The sequence below is a fragment of the Falco rusticolus genome, chromosome Z (assembly GCF_015220075.1).
Source record: "Falco rusticolus isolate bFalRus1 chromosome Z, bFalRus1.pri, whole genome shotgun sequence".
NCBI lineage: Eukaryota > Metazoa > Chordata > Aves > Falconiformes > Falconidae > Falco > Falco rusticolus.
In genome coordinates, this window is record NC_051210.1 from 5,512,484 (window position 1) to 5,528,091 (window position 15,608).

At 40.6% G+C, this 15,608-nt stretch overlaps 1 protein-coding gene across 1 annotated transcript in view; it reads left to right on the plus strand.

Annotated features, from left to right (window-relative positions):
• Window positions 1-15,608, plus strand: part of ADGRV1 (adhesion G protein-coupled receptor V1) — a 290,872-nt gene that overhangs the window by 267,927 nt on the left and 7,337 nt on the right. Inside the window, 2 exon segments of the mRNA XM_037372734.1 lie at window positions 11,652-11,843; window positions 13,704-13,881. Coding sequence (XP_037228631.1) covers window positions 11,652-11,843; window positions 13,704-13,881 — 370 coding nt within the window.

Here is a 15,608-nt window from a genome sequence, read left to right on the forward strand (position 1 = left end):
TGTCAGTACCTCCAGGTTGGTGGAGCCACCCTCCACGTACTGGCCTTGTGCAGGCAGGGAGGAACAGGGCTAGTGGTCTGCTCCCAGCACTAAGCAGAGGAGGGGTAATGGCAGAACTGGTGCTCTGCTGCAACGGGGCATGGGAAAGTGCAAAGGAAGAAAAGTCAAAATGCACTAGAATAAAATAAAATTTAAGAAGACAGATAGCAAAGGGCTTCTTCCCATCATGTACTTTCTTCTTGACCTACCATGCAGTTCTGGAGCTGGCAGCTCTCTGTGTTTGCTTTACATTGGGCTTCACTGTGCAGCCAAGACAGCTCTGTCAAACACTTCGGGTGGTTTTGCAATGAGAAAACATGACACTGCAGAGCCAGCAGTTATTGCCATATAAGGGTGCTAGAAAAGAATAGACAGAGATCTGCAGCCCTCACACAAAGAGGAGACCTCAAAAGAACATATATTCCATGCTAAGTAATAGGAAAAACTATGTTAAAATAAAAACCAAAACAACAGCTGAGAAGCTGACTGCTTTGAAAAATATGTGAAAGTCCATCCTTCGACAGCTCCTATCATTTTTTCCTCTTAGGAAATGCTTCACAGATAGCAGGAATGGGTCACAGAGCAGGTCATATCCAAATCCTTCTGTTTAGTGTTGCAGTCATATCTTAGGTCACTTCTGACATTAATCCATTAGAGAGAATTTCCAAGAGGGAAAGGAGCTTCTTGTTTTCCAAGGACGAGAAGAACCAACAGTTTGATCGCTGTCTGTTCCTGACGATGGGTAGAGCTGCATTCCTGCAAAGTTCAATAAATATACCAAGGGATGGAAATCAAATGTCCCGATTGCTTTGTTTTGAAATGCTTGTTTATATATATATATTTCCTTTGGTATTACACTGGTATGCCTTGATGTACAGTACAGCTTGGGGTTTTATATGCAGAATCACAGGGAAATAAATAGATACTACAGGCCCATTAGTCTTCCAAGTGTTGTTCTTGTCTCAGGAGTACAGAGTGGTCCCTGTTTACAGTCTGCTGATGGAATTGCCTCAATGTTCATTTCATGCCCTTTATGTTTTCTGAAAATGTCCTTTTTTTTTTTTTTTTTTTCCCCTCCTCATTTGTTCACATCTTAGTAGTGGTATTTCTGTCTGACTCTACTTAGAAAGCCCTGGTGTCAATTTTTGTGCCAATAATTTTTCCATTAGAAAACAAGAAGTTGTAACCCACGAATCCAAATTCTAGAAAGCTTTAGAGCTGCCATTGTTAGAAAAAGCCTCAAAACAAGAGTTTCTAATACAAGGCTGACATCATATCCATATTTAAGGTGAGTTTGGTTTTAATTTTACTTTGAGTAACGGTCCCTATGAAAAGACATCTCATTAACTCTTGAGGTACTTTTTATTCATCCAGAGCTTTCTCTTCTAGCACAGACTGGGGGCAAGGGTGGGGGAAGGAAAATCAGCTCATTATCTCAAGCCAGGAAGTGAATGATTTCAATGACAGAGCCAAATATATTATTATACCCCCTCCTACTCTTGTTCACCTACTTGTCAGATATGGAAGGACGTCTAGTCCTTGTCCTCATTTTTGCCCACGTTTCCCTTTTTTTGCGGAGCAACCCTAACGAAAACAGCGTTAACTTCCTGCTTTATAAATAAGACTTGCCTTCTGCTGTCTCTGAAGCTGCAGAAAGGCAGGGAATATCTGCAGTAATTTTCATTAAAATCCAGAAGAGTAGGAGCATAGAGTGCAGGCCGGTTCCTCTAAACATCATTTAGTAGCAAAGCCTGCTAAACAAAACCTCTACTTCTGAGACAAGCAGAGCTCTCTGGCAAAAATAACTACTTCTTGTAGTACCTTACACTTATTCTGGACATACAAAGCATAAAAAGTCATTTTTATGGCAGACAGTGTATGTTCTGGTGTTCATAGAGGCATTTGGCTCTTTGCAGAAATTAGCAGAAGAGATGGGCTGATAAGAGGGTAATGAAATTTCTGGGGTCAGATTTAACTAGGGGAGGATGAAGATGGTGAGACTTCATTTGGTTCCTTACAGTACTCTGTTGCTATAGCTCTCTGGCTGGCTGCAGCATCCCAAAAAGGTCTTCCCAACAGCCAGCGAACCGGAGTATACAGTATACAGACACCTTATTGCCACTGGTCTTGCCCTAAAACACCCAAGCAGCAGGTATGCAAAATAATAGATCAAATAATCCACAACCCTTGGGTTCTCTCCCACCCAGATTTTTTTGAAGGTTTCTTGCGTTTACGGCTTCTGGAGCTGCACCAGTCAGTTATGGGTTTGCTCTTTTATGGCACTGCAGCAAAACGCTGCTAAATGAATGGTCTGTCCAATTTCTCAGTCAGCTATCACAGAGTAACAAAAAAAGAGAGAGAGAAAGAGAGAGCTGTAGGCATAGGAAACACTGACACTGAAAGAATCAATTAAAGGGAAAAAACTGTTGTTATAACAGTAACTCCTAGCCTTTACTTAAGTCTTCATTCTGAGATTTTCTATAATAGCAAGCAAAAGTTCAGCAATACATACCAAGTTAGCTTCTCTCTTTTGACTCTTCCTGTCTATTAAAGCTATGTTTCCTGTTTCTTTTAACTCTGTGTATTTGCCATTAATATACACGAGTAGATATTACTGCTTTACCAACAACAACAGAAAAATCCAAAACAAAACCTAAAAAGCAACAACCAAACAAAACCCCACATTAATGTCCTGCAAAAACAGCACTTTCTTTGACTTTTTTATGGGCAAGATTGACCTGTATTCAGTAATGCTAGTTTGTATGGTCCCCAAATGTGGTTTCTTCAATTGCTAGCTTACCATTTAGGTATTGCTTTCCTGTGATAGCTTTCAGCTCTTTTTGAGCTATAACTAGAGAATTAACTGCTCTAATACTGCTAATCGGGACATCTCTTGACCTAGGGACAGAAGTGACAAAGGCTTTTTCATCTGCCATTTCTTGTCTGTTTGAGGAAGAAATGAAAACTGTAGTAGGTTTTGTAAGATTGTAAGGTGTGAGCTGAAATGTAGCACTGTGAATGGAAAACCAAGCATGAGAGTAAATGGGTGCAGAATTTTCTAAAGCATACGTGCAAGTTCATGACCTCCAATATCTCTGGGTCCTTATAGTCGATGCAGTTGAAAAATAGGTGGGAAATAACCTCACAGCTTTGGATCTTTCTGGGTTTTTTTGTTTTTTAGTGTAAGGTTCATCAGTGGACAAGTAGTCTGTTTTTCCCTGGTATGTGATCTGCCTCCTTTCTGCTAACAGAGTGGTCCTGCACATAGGACAAAGCCCGAGAAGAATGTAATGCAGAGAGGACCTCAAGGGATGCTCTCCCTGATTCCTGTTGCCTGTGCAGCAGAGAAAAATAAAAAAGGCAGAGGCAGGGGAAAAAGCCGTGGGCTGAGAAGTAGGGCAGATCCAGGGAACAGTGGGGTGCTAGTCTGCTTTGTCTGCTCTTGGCTGGTCTCAGCCTCTGGCAGCCACCTGTGGCTGGTGTGATTTGCTGAACCTCCCAGTGCTCTGTAACGAGGGACTGCGGCCAGAACTGCGGAGGTAAATTGCAAACTTCTTCTGCATGCTGGCTCTCCCATGTTTGCCCTCCACAGATCACGCCTATCCCACTGCTTGTACCTTTCGACTTTGACTCAGCGTTTGTTTCTTCCTCAGCTAAGCTGAAATACAAAATTAGTGCTTTCTTGGTATTTCTGGGATAGCTGGAAGGAAGTAACAGAATCTTACTGTAGCCCAATCTGCACATCTGGGAAATTTGGCTAAGCATCTGTATTTTCAGTGTGTCTTCAAGCTGAGCACCTCCCTTTTAAAATTTGAATCTGTCCTCTTCAAACAAACAGCAACAAAGAAAACCCAGAACCTTTTCCACCACTTGCAGGGCTGAAATCAGAGGTACAAATGGCTGTTGTGTGGGAGTAGCTGCAAGTGTGCTGAGAGCTATGCAAAATATTTATAGTGAATCCTGAGTATCCAAGCAAATCTGCTTTTTAAAGATTTGCCAAAGTTTGTGAACCTTTCAGGTAAATCTGAGCCAAGTTTAGACTAAATCTGAGCTGAGCGCAGTTTGCCAGAAAGGAATTTATGGATTTGGCTTTGGGTAGAAACTGCAAGATTCAGCTTGGTCTTGGCATGGCTGAGGCTCTGCATAAAGAGAAACTTGGCATTTTAGACTGAGTTTCAAGTGTTACGTTAATATTAGAAAAATGTATTCATAATGCTGAAAGCACAGTATTTTTAACATTATTGCAAAATATACCCATAACCTGTTTATCTGTGGATTTACAACTTTACAAGAAAAGAAAGCCCTCAAAATAACTATACCTTAGTGCAAAACTGCAAATACATTCTTAATTTAATGATATATGAATGATTGCTTCTCTTCATTCCATTTTCTGTGGTGGCTTCTGGGCAAACATGTGTATGTGGTGGCAGCTGGTTGGTTCAACAAGTGGTCTTACAATGTTGCCTACCAAGATGCCATGAGTTTTGCAGTCCTCAGTTACATGTATTGTTGACTTTTGCTCTTGATGTGAATTTTTAGAACTTCAGCTGTAAGTGACACAGATCTTTTCCTACAGAGCGAAATGGAGAGTAAACACATCAGGAAGCAAAGTGCGGATGAGTGATAAATGTTCAGAGTAGAAACTGTGACAAGAGAAATTACGTGATTTATAAGAATTATAACAGCTTCATCAAAACCGGTGCTTAACGGCAAATGAACAGTCAAACTCTTGCTGATACAGGGCAGGTCCAAAGTCGGCTTATTGGGTGTAATCACCAGTTGGCAGGGTTGCACTGCTAAGGACATGGCTTTTACCACAGCCACTTCGAGTGCTGTGAAAAAGAGTTAGGTTTAAGCAGAAGGATCTGATTTACATTTCAAAGGTTAATATTTATGGAGAGCTATGAGTGGGAGATGTTAAGCGATGGCTTAGGATGTAGTGTCATGTGACTAAGTTGATACTTCTGTCATGATGACACCAATAAAAGAACTTCAAGCTGTTCTCAAAGACAAATATGGTTGAGGAAGATATGGAAAAATAAAATGTACATTGAAGTCTGCTTTTTTTTATATCTAGATGTGCACAAAAATGCTGTGCCTGCAGTTTATCGTAATTATCTCTGAAAACAAGGAAACCTGCAGAAGGAAATAGAGAATTATTTATGTTTTATGTGTGTCACTTGGTTAGCATTATTAATCCTATTCTGCATATGAACATTCAGTTCCATGGCTGAATTTTTCCTCCAAAATAATAAATTTTCCTCCAAAAATTATTAGGAAAGACAAGAATATCAAATATATATCATGCATTGTACAATGGCCCTGATTGTAATTTCCTGAGTACGATTCCTTTAACGTTGTGAGTCATTTTTTGCTGTGTAGATGCTAGCTGCTTGGACATGGTGAAACACGCAAATTATCTGAATTAATCAGACCAATAATTTTCCCCAAAGCAGCAGGCACTTGTCATGTAAATCAGCCTTAATCCACAGCAGGCTTTGACTGGCCAGGGTGGAAAACTGTGTGAGAAAAGAGAAGTCAGCAATGCAAAAGCTCCCAGTAAATCAGTGGAATCCCCGGGGAAGCTCACAAGGATCAGCTGAGGCATGGAGGTGCACAAGCACCAGCCCTGAGGTGGCCACCAGCAGTGACAGCAGCACCCGTGGCCATCAGCAGCCGCCCGGTAGGGACAACCTGGCCGTTCAACTGACAAACAAAGGACTTTCTAGGACTGGTTGCCAAGAGTAAATTAGTGCAGACAGAGAATAAGATTAAATCTCACCCTGATAAGATTAAAAAAAACTAAAGTGAAACTAACCAAAGCATAAAGCAGCACGTGGAAATTCCTCTACAGTGACTGCAGACAGCGAGTCGCAGGAGCTGGTCTGGGTAAAGACAAGTCCTCTGTTGGCAGACACACCTGCTTGCGTGATTTCTTGGTTTTTTTTTTTACTGCATGGCACCAGTAAATGTGTAACTTAAAAATAATAGTGATGGTGTAGCCACGGTGATCTGAGGATCAGGACAATCCAGTCTGGGGTCTAACACAAGATGCCCGCTTCCTTCACAAGCCCTGGTTTCACTTAAAATGTTCTCTTTTGAAAAAAAAAATTTTTAGTGATATAGTCATATGATTAGTGATACAGTCACATGATGATAGTTATCAATTAAATTTTTCCAAATTAAAATAGGAATGCAAGGAGCAGCTCTGTAGGGTGCACTGAATTTTTGTTAGTGCTGATATATACCCTGAAACAGGTTGAGGAACTGTTCAGATGAAGGGTTCAAATTATATTTCTTTACGAAAAGTCCTGCAAAGATACTTTAGTGTTGTAAATAGAAATACCATTCCTCTAAATGGTAGGTTCAAACCAAAAAAATAGATGACATTATCTGAATCCACTTCTCCTTGGAAAAACAATTTTTGCAGTTTCAGGGTAGGTGTCTCAGGCATGGATGAAAATACTTGTGTGAGAAGTATGATGTGTATTAGTTTGGGGGTGGTGGTGTTCTTTTTTGGGGTTGGGGTTTTGTTTTTTTTCTTTTGTTAGGGGTTTTTGTTTAATTTTAATGCTTTGGTGTGTTTGTGCTTATTAGAGCAATAAGAGTACTTTTATCTTATGAGAACACTTTAAAATTCTGGGATACAGTAAGCATCTTGGTTTTCTCTCAGTGTGTAAAAAGGTGGTGAAGAGGTTTGCTGATGGCCTACAGTCTGTTATATCCTTTCTCGTTACTATTAGCACAATTATCCCGATTTCCAAATGTAGACACCGTGAGCTGCAGCATGCGGAATTAGAGGGGAGAGAGAGAGAGACTACGAGTGTCAAATGTCACTGAAGGCTTTGTATGGATCAGTCCTCCAGGTTTCCATGGGACTTTATGAAGTGTAAAAGGTATTCTGTCCTTTTACCAACAGATGTAGAAGCCTGTCCTTAATTTACCAGCTTCCTGCATCTGTCACTCCACAGAATAAATAAATCAAGCTGTTGTATGTGAGAATTCCCCTCACACCCATGCATGCACAAAACCCTCCGTGAAATTATAACATGTACCAGGAGAAACCTCCCTTCTCCTCCTATAAAGAATTTTCTACATTGCCTCTCAGCCACTTGTTCCAGTGCTTAATTACCCTGACATTAAATATGTTTTCTTCCTATCCAGGTAGAACCTACCCTATTTCAACTTAGGACCAGTATCTCTCATTCTCCTGCCGTGGCCCTCTGTCTTCTCAGTAACCACTGCTTGTGTATTGGGGAAACTAGGAGTAGTTAATGGCTTTTAATTGCCCCCTGAGCCTTCTTCATGCTGAAAAGCCCATTCCCCTCAGCCTGTCCTCACAGGGCATGTCCTAAGAGCCCCTGACCACCTTGGTAGGCTTCCACTGGAGTTGCTCAAGCTCTTACCCATCCAGTGCTCTACCCATCTAGGTGACTGTGCCCTGACTTGGGTACCAGGGTGCTGTGGGACACTGTGCTGAAAGCTGTGCAAAACCCAAAGCAGGTGTGGTCCACCACCCTGCCCTTGTGCTCTGGATCAGTCACAGAAGGCAGTCAGTTGGTCAGGTATCCGTAACAAATTTGAAAGGAGATGGGAGAGGTATCCAGTGTAACCTCAAGAAGCACTGAGGCTGTTCCCGCCTCACTGGTGGGAAAAGTCCCTATAGACTCTTATGCATGCGAGCTCTCCTTCAGACAGTTGTAGCTGTGGTTTTTTGAGGTGTTTTTTCCCCTGACCTATAAGTGCAAAGGAGCAGATGGACAGACTGTCTTGCTGAGGTGAAATAACAAAAGTTTAATTGTCTTCCAACAGCATTTATCAGTAAAATAACCATCAGCCTTTGCATTTTTCATGCCTGAGAACTGCAAGTTGCCTGCCTGTGCTCGTGCCTTTGGGACAGACCAGTTGTCTCCTTCCAGTGGTTCTTACTTTCCTCCATGGCAAATGCGTTAGCAACACTTTTCCCTCTTAGTGTGATGTTGTGTTAATACTGCTATCATAATGTAGCCATAAGTGACATGGATTTAGACATTTTGTAAGTAGCCCTGTGGGACCAGTGCACAGAAATTATGTAGTATTGCAGTTAAATCCTCCAGAGTCCTAGTTCTTTAGCTTAGTTGCTCAATCTGCTTCCATAGAGCCCAGGTCAAGCTCTTGCATTAGCAGTCGGTCATTTCACTCTGAGACCAAATAGTTTCTTTTGGCCTCCCTGTACATGCTTGTGGGCTGAGGAGAACGGCTCTAAATTTATACGCAATAGCAGAGATCGTTCGTACTAGGCTGAAGGTTTGGGTTTGGGCTTAGGTTGGTGTTTGTTTTTTGGTTTTTTTTTTTTTAATTAAATCTTCTTAAGAATATAAAATTAATATTTACCACATTTTTAACAGAGATGCCATTGCCTGTGTTACTAATATCCATACCCAGACCTATCTTCTTTTGATTCCTTTGGAATGTGTAGTTTTCTCTCTGAATGTCCTGCAGGTCTGGTAGACCTGTCAGCTGAACTCGACTACGTGTTTCATCCTTGGTCCAGTTGCCAAGGTCAACATCTGTGCATAACAAATGTAAAGCGGTACCAACTTGGCCAAAGTTGTTTATGTGATAAACACAGTGCAAAATATATTACAATGCCAAAAGCCTTATTTTCACAGTACTTCATTTTTTACAGTGTTAAAAGTTGAAGTGAAAAAAACCATAATGAGTGTCTAAAGTGTGATGAAGGACAATTCAATTCTCAAACCACTGCTTTTGAAAAAGACCCGCCGAAATTGTGAAAGCTGTGGTTGCGCTGAAACAGCCCAAGTGCCTGCATCCTGCACGTGCTCTTTCAGCGTAAACTGCCTGGTAGCTGCTGGTGCAAAAATAAGCACAGATCTATACGACCTGATCCATGGCATCTTCATGTGTATGATCATTGCAACTCAGTGTTGTTTGGACAGGACCATTTGCCTTGTTTGGATTTCCCAAAATTCAGTTGCAGTGGTTTCTTATAGAGACACAGGGCAGTGAGAAGACAACAAACCCCTATTGGTATCTCAAAGAGAACCACAGTGTGGCACACAGGAACTCACCTCCACCGAGTGTATCTTCTTGAGACTTTAAATTTGAATGGGAGCATGGGTCTCAGAGGGTTCCATCCTTTTTCCAGCTGAGCAAGAAATCTTCTATCTGGCAGCACAGTTCCTTTCTAAGCATATATCCTACTTAGGAGCACTGGGTTTTGTTAAGTATAACCTGCTGTTTGTAAGGCATTGCTGTAATACTTTACAAGAGTGGGAGAAGTAAAACTCACAGTTTTCGGTTTTGTTCTCCTTAACACGGCCTCCTCTCCTTAGACAGTCAAATAGCCTCCCTGGGCCTGTCTTCTCATTATGGAAGGACCCAGAGGAGCTGTCCTGCATCAATGCATGGGAGTTCTCTGAACGGTATGTCCTAAAGTTCCTTCTCAGCCTGGATAAAAGGAGGGCTGTAGCAGGTGTGCCCCACGAGGCGATGCATGGCAGGGATGCTGGCTGCTGCTGACCAGGACAAGGGTCTGCATCTCTGCAAGACAGCCAGGAGCAGAAGTGGTGGCAGCAAGGAGGAGCGGCAGCAGTGGTGCTTTGGGTGTCAAAATGCCTTTCTGTGGTTCTGGTGGAACAACAGTTCCTCAGGAATAGCTGTTTGAAATGCACAGAGAGTTAAATCAGGACACCAGGCTAAGTTAAGAAGACAATTGTGGCACTTTGTTCCATGTTTGTTTGTTTTAGAAGCATGAGTGTCCACACGCAGGGTGCCCAGGTGAGTGATGTAGCATGGGCTTTGCACGCCAATGTGTTATGTCCCCGCAATTCTGAAAGGCAGGGCTGTGCAGCGTTTTCAGCTAATGAGTTTTCTTGAAAAGTACAAAACTGCCTGAAATGTGTGTGTTCAACTATGTGGCAACTCCTCAGAGACCAAAATGCCAGAGGCTGCTCTGAATTCAGTGTCATCACTGTTATCTTTTCTTCTGTGGGCTGTTTTATCCTTTTCATATCCATTCAACTTAAATTAAAAGAAATCCATTTGCCAGTCCCATTATGCTTGACCTGTATCAGAGTCCTTGGATTTGTTTACAGACTGAAAGGACATTTGGGTTCCTTTTTAGTGTCTCTTAAGTGCAACATGTGTTTGCAACAGTTTTTTGGAGTGTATTTACTTATATGTATCACAAAGAAATTTCCTCTCGGTTAACTGCTCTGGGTCTTTGTGACAGAAAACAATCATCTGGAAAAGCAGGAATTTTTTTTTCTCAAAATAGTTAACGCTTTTGTTTGCTGGTTTGCTGTTAAAAATAATGCACACAGGGAGCTGTATGGCTTCATAGAAGGTGTCTGAGGGTATTTCCAGTGTTTGACCAGCTGAAATTGAAATCCTGTTGAATCCCGTTGAATTTATACTTCTGTTGTGTGTCGCTTTAGACCACACTGTTTTTTCACATAGTTTTGGCATTAGAAATTATGAATCTGTGGATCATGAACTGCTCCTGCCTGTTTTATAGGGATGGAAATAAACTTGTATCTTGGGCATTTGCAGTCTCCATGTATTTTCAAAATTCCTTCCATTAGGAATTCCCAAATATAATTACATGAAACTCCTTACTATTTATAAACCTTATAAATTTCATGCCTATGGGTACCTTTCAAATAAATTGCTCTGATTAGTACAGTTGGTTTCAGGGCTCTAGAGGGCAATGTGAAATACAAAAAACAATGCAAATGTGAATGCATCACAACAATTGGGAAGAATCTAGAAGTCTCCTTTTTGAGCTATTTTGGTTAACCCCTTCTTTAACAATTATTGAACTGGTTGATTTATCAATTGTAGTGGATTATTTTCACTGGTTGTTAGTGCAACTTAGGGATTAGCAAAAGCCAGATTTCATATTCAGAAGTTCAATCACTGGATTTCTTTGCAAACAAAAGACGTGGTTATAATTCTTTTCTTGGCTAAGTCTAAAGGTCAAAATTAGCAAGTTTTAAAGAAGAACTGCAGAGGAATACAGCAGAGCCTTTGTAGTAATCACAAATGAAAGACAGTGATGAATTAATGGATATCATGAAGAATATAATTTATAGTTACAACTTGGTATCTGTGACGGCAGCAGTACAGTTCGCACGAGATTGAAACTGGGGCAAGAATGCAAAGAGCCAGCAGGTCAGTAAGGAAAGAAATGTGGCTAGGGGCCAGCCGCAAATCCTATTGCAAAGGTGGCCCTTAACCACATTTTTATTATTATGACAACTCTGGAACTCAAGTTGGTTTTGTTGTTGTTGGGATCTTGGCTTTGCTTTGCAGTCATGTGGGTTCAAACAAATAATAATTTTCAATGACTCTATTGGGTTGGGAGTTTGTGTGCGTGTGTTTAGCTGGAGCCCTCAGGATATGAACTTACTTTTAACTTCCAGATCTCTGATGGGCAGTGATGTCATCTCGTATCTTCCATGGAAACAGACTGCAGCCCTTTGAGGCAGGGATGCTGGGCTGAGGGGTGGCATCAGCTACAGCATATAGAACCTTGCTATGACTGTGTTCACTCTATCTAAGCTCCCTATACATCACATGCTGATGTTCTTTTCTTCTCTTGGTTTCAGGGTCTTTATGTCTTTGTGGTATATTTTATCCTGCACAACCAACTTTGCTGTCCTGTGAAAGCAAGTTATACCGTAGACATGAATGGGCATACAACTCCAGGATCGGCATTTTTCACGCATGGCAGTGGACTACCGGCTGCAGGTGGAGAGATCAGCAAGTCCACTCAGAACCTCATCAGTGCTATGGAAGAGGTAACCGTGCTCTCCAGTCATTCTTTTTTGTATTGAAAATATACTTGGAGATTTAAGTGGCAGTACTGAAGTGTAATACATGGGAATGAGTTGCTAATTATTACAGGCTGGCTTTGGGGAAGGAGGGGATTTTTATTTTTTTTCACGATAAAAATTGTCATCTTTAGCTATGGTGACATTCTAGGAACTTACAATTCCCTGGCAACATCCCATCTGGAGAATTTCCCATTTTCTACTTGAGTCTTCATTGTTATAGAGACTGGTTGAAGTGTTGTCAAAAGTAGGTCATGAGAAATCAAAATATCAAGTTAATTCTTTCAGCTTACTATAAGTCTTAGGTGAGTTTTAAGTCTTTAATTTTCCAAAGTCATGCTGTGAAAAATATCTGGAAATTTTAATAGACTAGAATAAAATTAGAACAAAAAGAAAAGGAAATAAAAGAAAAAAGAGAAGAGAGAAGAGAAGAGAAGAGAAGAGAAGAGAAGAGAAGAGAAGAGAAGAGAAGAGAAGAGAAGAGAAGAGAAGAGAAGAGAAGAGAAGAGAAGAGAAGAGAAGAGAAGAGAAGAGAAGAGAAAAGAGAAGAGAAGAGAGGACAGGACAGGACAGGACAGGACAGGACAGGACAGGACAGGAAAAAGAAAGAAAAGAAAAGAAAAGAAAAAGAAAAAAGAAGAAAAAAGAAAAGAGGCAAGAAAAAAGAAAAAAAAAAAGAAATATAAAAGAAAATTGAGGGACATGATTTTCAGTCTCTTTGTTGCTGAAACTGGAGTGCTGCTAGTATCACTTTTCACTGCCTGTAGTAAAGCAAGGTGACTTTTGCTGCTGTGTTCATGTACATGTTGATAGAGCTAGTTGAAAACTTTCCAGCTAAACATTTTTTCCCAGGGGAAACACCAATTTAATGGAATTGAAATATTTCAAGGGAACATGTCAGTTCTAATAATATTTTTTGTGAAAACCAAGCTGCTTACCTGGCAGCTCTTTTGCCCATTTCTCTACCTGCTTGACTGTATTTTAAAGCTTCTTAGCTGTCTCCTGGCAGACCACTAAATTTACTCAACTTCTCAGCATCTTACTTAAGGTGATGCCTGAGTCCCCAGTTTAGTGGATGGCATAGCTTCTCAGCTCTGTGTAGGAGGCTTTTACATTCCTGAGCTCTTAAAGAGTGGATGAACAATAAACTAAGAAAATATATTCTTATTGTCCTATAATATATTTTCTTAGAGTTCAGTATTTTGTCTTTTCATTTAAGGAGGAGATAGATTTTTGTAACCACCTCTTTTGTCATGAACTGAAATTCTGATTATTTTGTGCAGCTCCACCTTAAACACGTTAAAAGCGAGTGAACTTTAGCTAAGTTGGTGTCAAAACTGTAGGACTCTATACCACCACCAGAACCTTCAAAGAGAGACTGGCAAATTACTTTAAAATATTGAATTAGTAAACAGGGGAAACAGTGGGTTGCCGATTGTAGATCTTATGGAAATGATTGGTGGCTATAGAAGGGAGAAGCAGGGTCCAGCAGAGAAAGAGGCAAAGGTAAGAGAGGGGTGAACTGGAACTTTAATTTAAAGTTCTCCATACCAGGGGCAAATATTCAGAAATAACAATATTGTTTCAAATTTTTGAGATAGCTCGGACAAGCGTAATAAACACAAGGTTAAATGACTTGTAATTGAGTTACCATATATATATTTAATTCATTTATTTATTAAAACCCCCAAAAAGCTACCTGGTTCACCATACAAGTGACAGAATAGCTGGTTCCAAAATCTCTTGGTCCTGAGTTCAGCTCTGCTCGTAGTTTGAGGTCACTGTTTTGAGGATTACTGCATTTCTGTGTCTTTTTAAATGTTGCAGGTGCCTGCAGACTGGGAGAGGGCATCCTTGCAGCCTACTAGTCAAGCTAGTGCTGCCTTTAAGCAGAGTCCACAAAATGGCAATGTTTTCCACCCTTCTGGAGGGTTTAATGCCAGCTCATTGGTTGCTGATGAGGAATCGCAGGAGTTTGATGACCTAATATTTGCTCTAAAGACTGGTAAGTCGCTCATCACTTCATTCCTCAAACCCCAATGGTGTCATCATTCCATGACATCCAGTTAACAAGATCTGTTAATATAATCTGATTGCCGCAGAAGATTTGAATTACATTGTTCTGCCTTGGGCTGCTATTCCAGGAAAAATGTTGTGCAGACTATCTAGAGTAACAGAAAGGGAGCCTGCAAAAATGTATGTTGAGTCAGGATGGTAAGCAGACCTACAGAAAGTGCCAGCAGATTGAAAGCTCTGACATTTTTTCACAAATGCTTAAATGGCTATCTTGCTGTCTCTAGACATGGGCTGTCTTGTCTTCTTTTCCTTTCTTTTTCAAATTGATGTTCAGAGTATATACAATGCCTATCTTTATTTATAGATATATATACACACACATACATGTCTCTGTGAGAAACAGCATAATTTCATAAATATTGATTCTCCCAATAAGTGTAAGACAAAATATTTATATAAAATACATTTGGACCTGAAAAATGGACTACACTGGAAACTTCAACGAGAGAGATTTCTGCCCAAACTCAAGAGCCAGCTATGTTGAGTTCACCGTGTTGGTGGAGAACAGAAGCAGGGGATGCCATTCTAAATGTCCACACTCAAACTCCACCAGCAAAACAAAATATTTGTAATCAGACACCCCTCAACAGACTTGGACTTCCAGTCTTAAAGATCCCAGGCTTTTCCCTCAGTTATGCATTGCTTTTCTGCCTCTCACCCACTCCACCAGCGAAACTTCAGTTTACTCAGATGGTGACATAAATAGGTAGCCAAGCATGGCCACAGGTGGAAGAAAAGGAGTGAAATGTGGTTAAAGGATAGGTCATCATGGGAATGTCTGATAAGATGACCACAAAGGCACAGGGAGCTCCACCAGGCAAGCCCTGGCAGATGCTGACCACAGCCCACCTCCTCTCGATACCAGGTGAAGCACAAATGGAGTAGCTTGGTAGTAGAAGGTCACATGAATAGTCTTTGAGGATACCTTGGAGCCTTGCAAGAGACAACAGCAAGTACTGGTTACATTAACAGGTTAACTGCTCTGGCACTGATAATTTCAGGAGTTTGTTCCCTTCAGTGATACCAAGGAAAAGAGGCAAACTGTTTGGAAGGCTGGGAATGAAGGGGTACTTTTATTCAGTATATCTTTATCTCCTAATATCTCAGTAATACTTTATCTCCTAAGCCAATTTCCATTGCAGAAAATTCCTCTAATTATGAAGATATTTGGATGATTAATAACTGACGTAGTGCTAAGAGATACATTTGAATATGTATCTTATGAATATCAAATTCATAATTTGACATTATGAAGATTGTAAAAAAATCTGTATTGTACCTATTAATTTTCCTGGACATTTTTCAGACTACTTCTGCTTTGTTACGCAGTTAAAGATTTTGGGGAACTTTCAAACCTAGGTGCATACGCTTAGAGTTACAAACCTTTCTTTTAAGCACCTGAGAAGGTAGCTTTTACTTTTTTACTCCTTCCTGAATATTTTGAAGGAAACCAGATAATTCATAGATAGTTAATAAGATATGAAGCTGTTCATACCTAGTATTCCCACCGTTTCCCACAGCGTTACTGCTTAAGCAGCTCAGTTGACATCCATTGGCCTATTTTCTGCAGTAAACTCTGTGCACTGCGGAAGACTGAGTATTAAATCATGAAGAACAATCTAGGCAACAGCAGTAGTTAAAGCTCATGGTTAATAT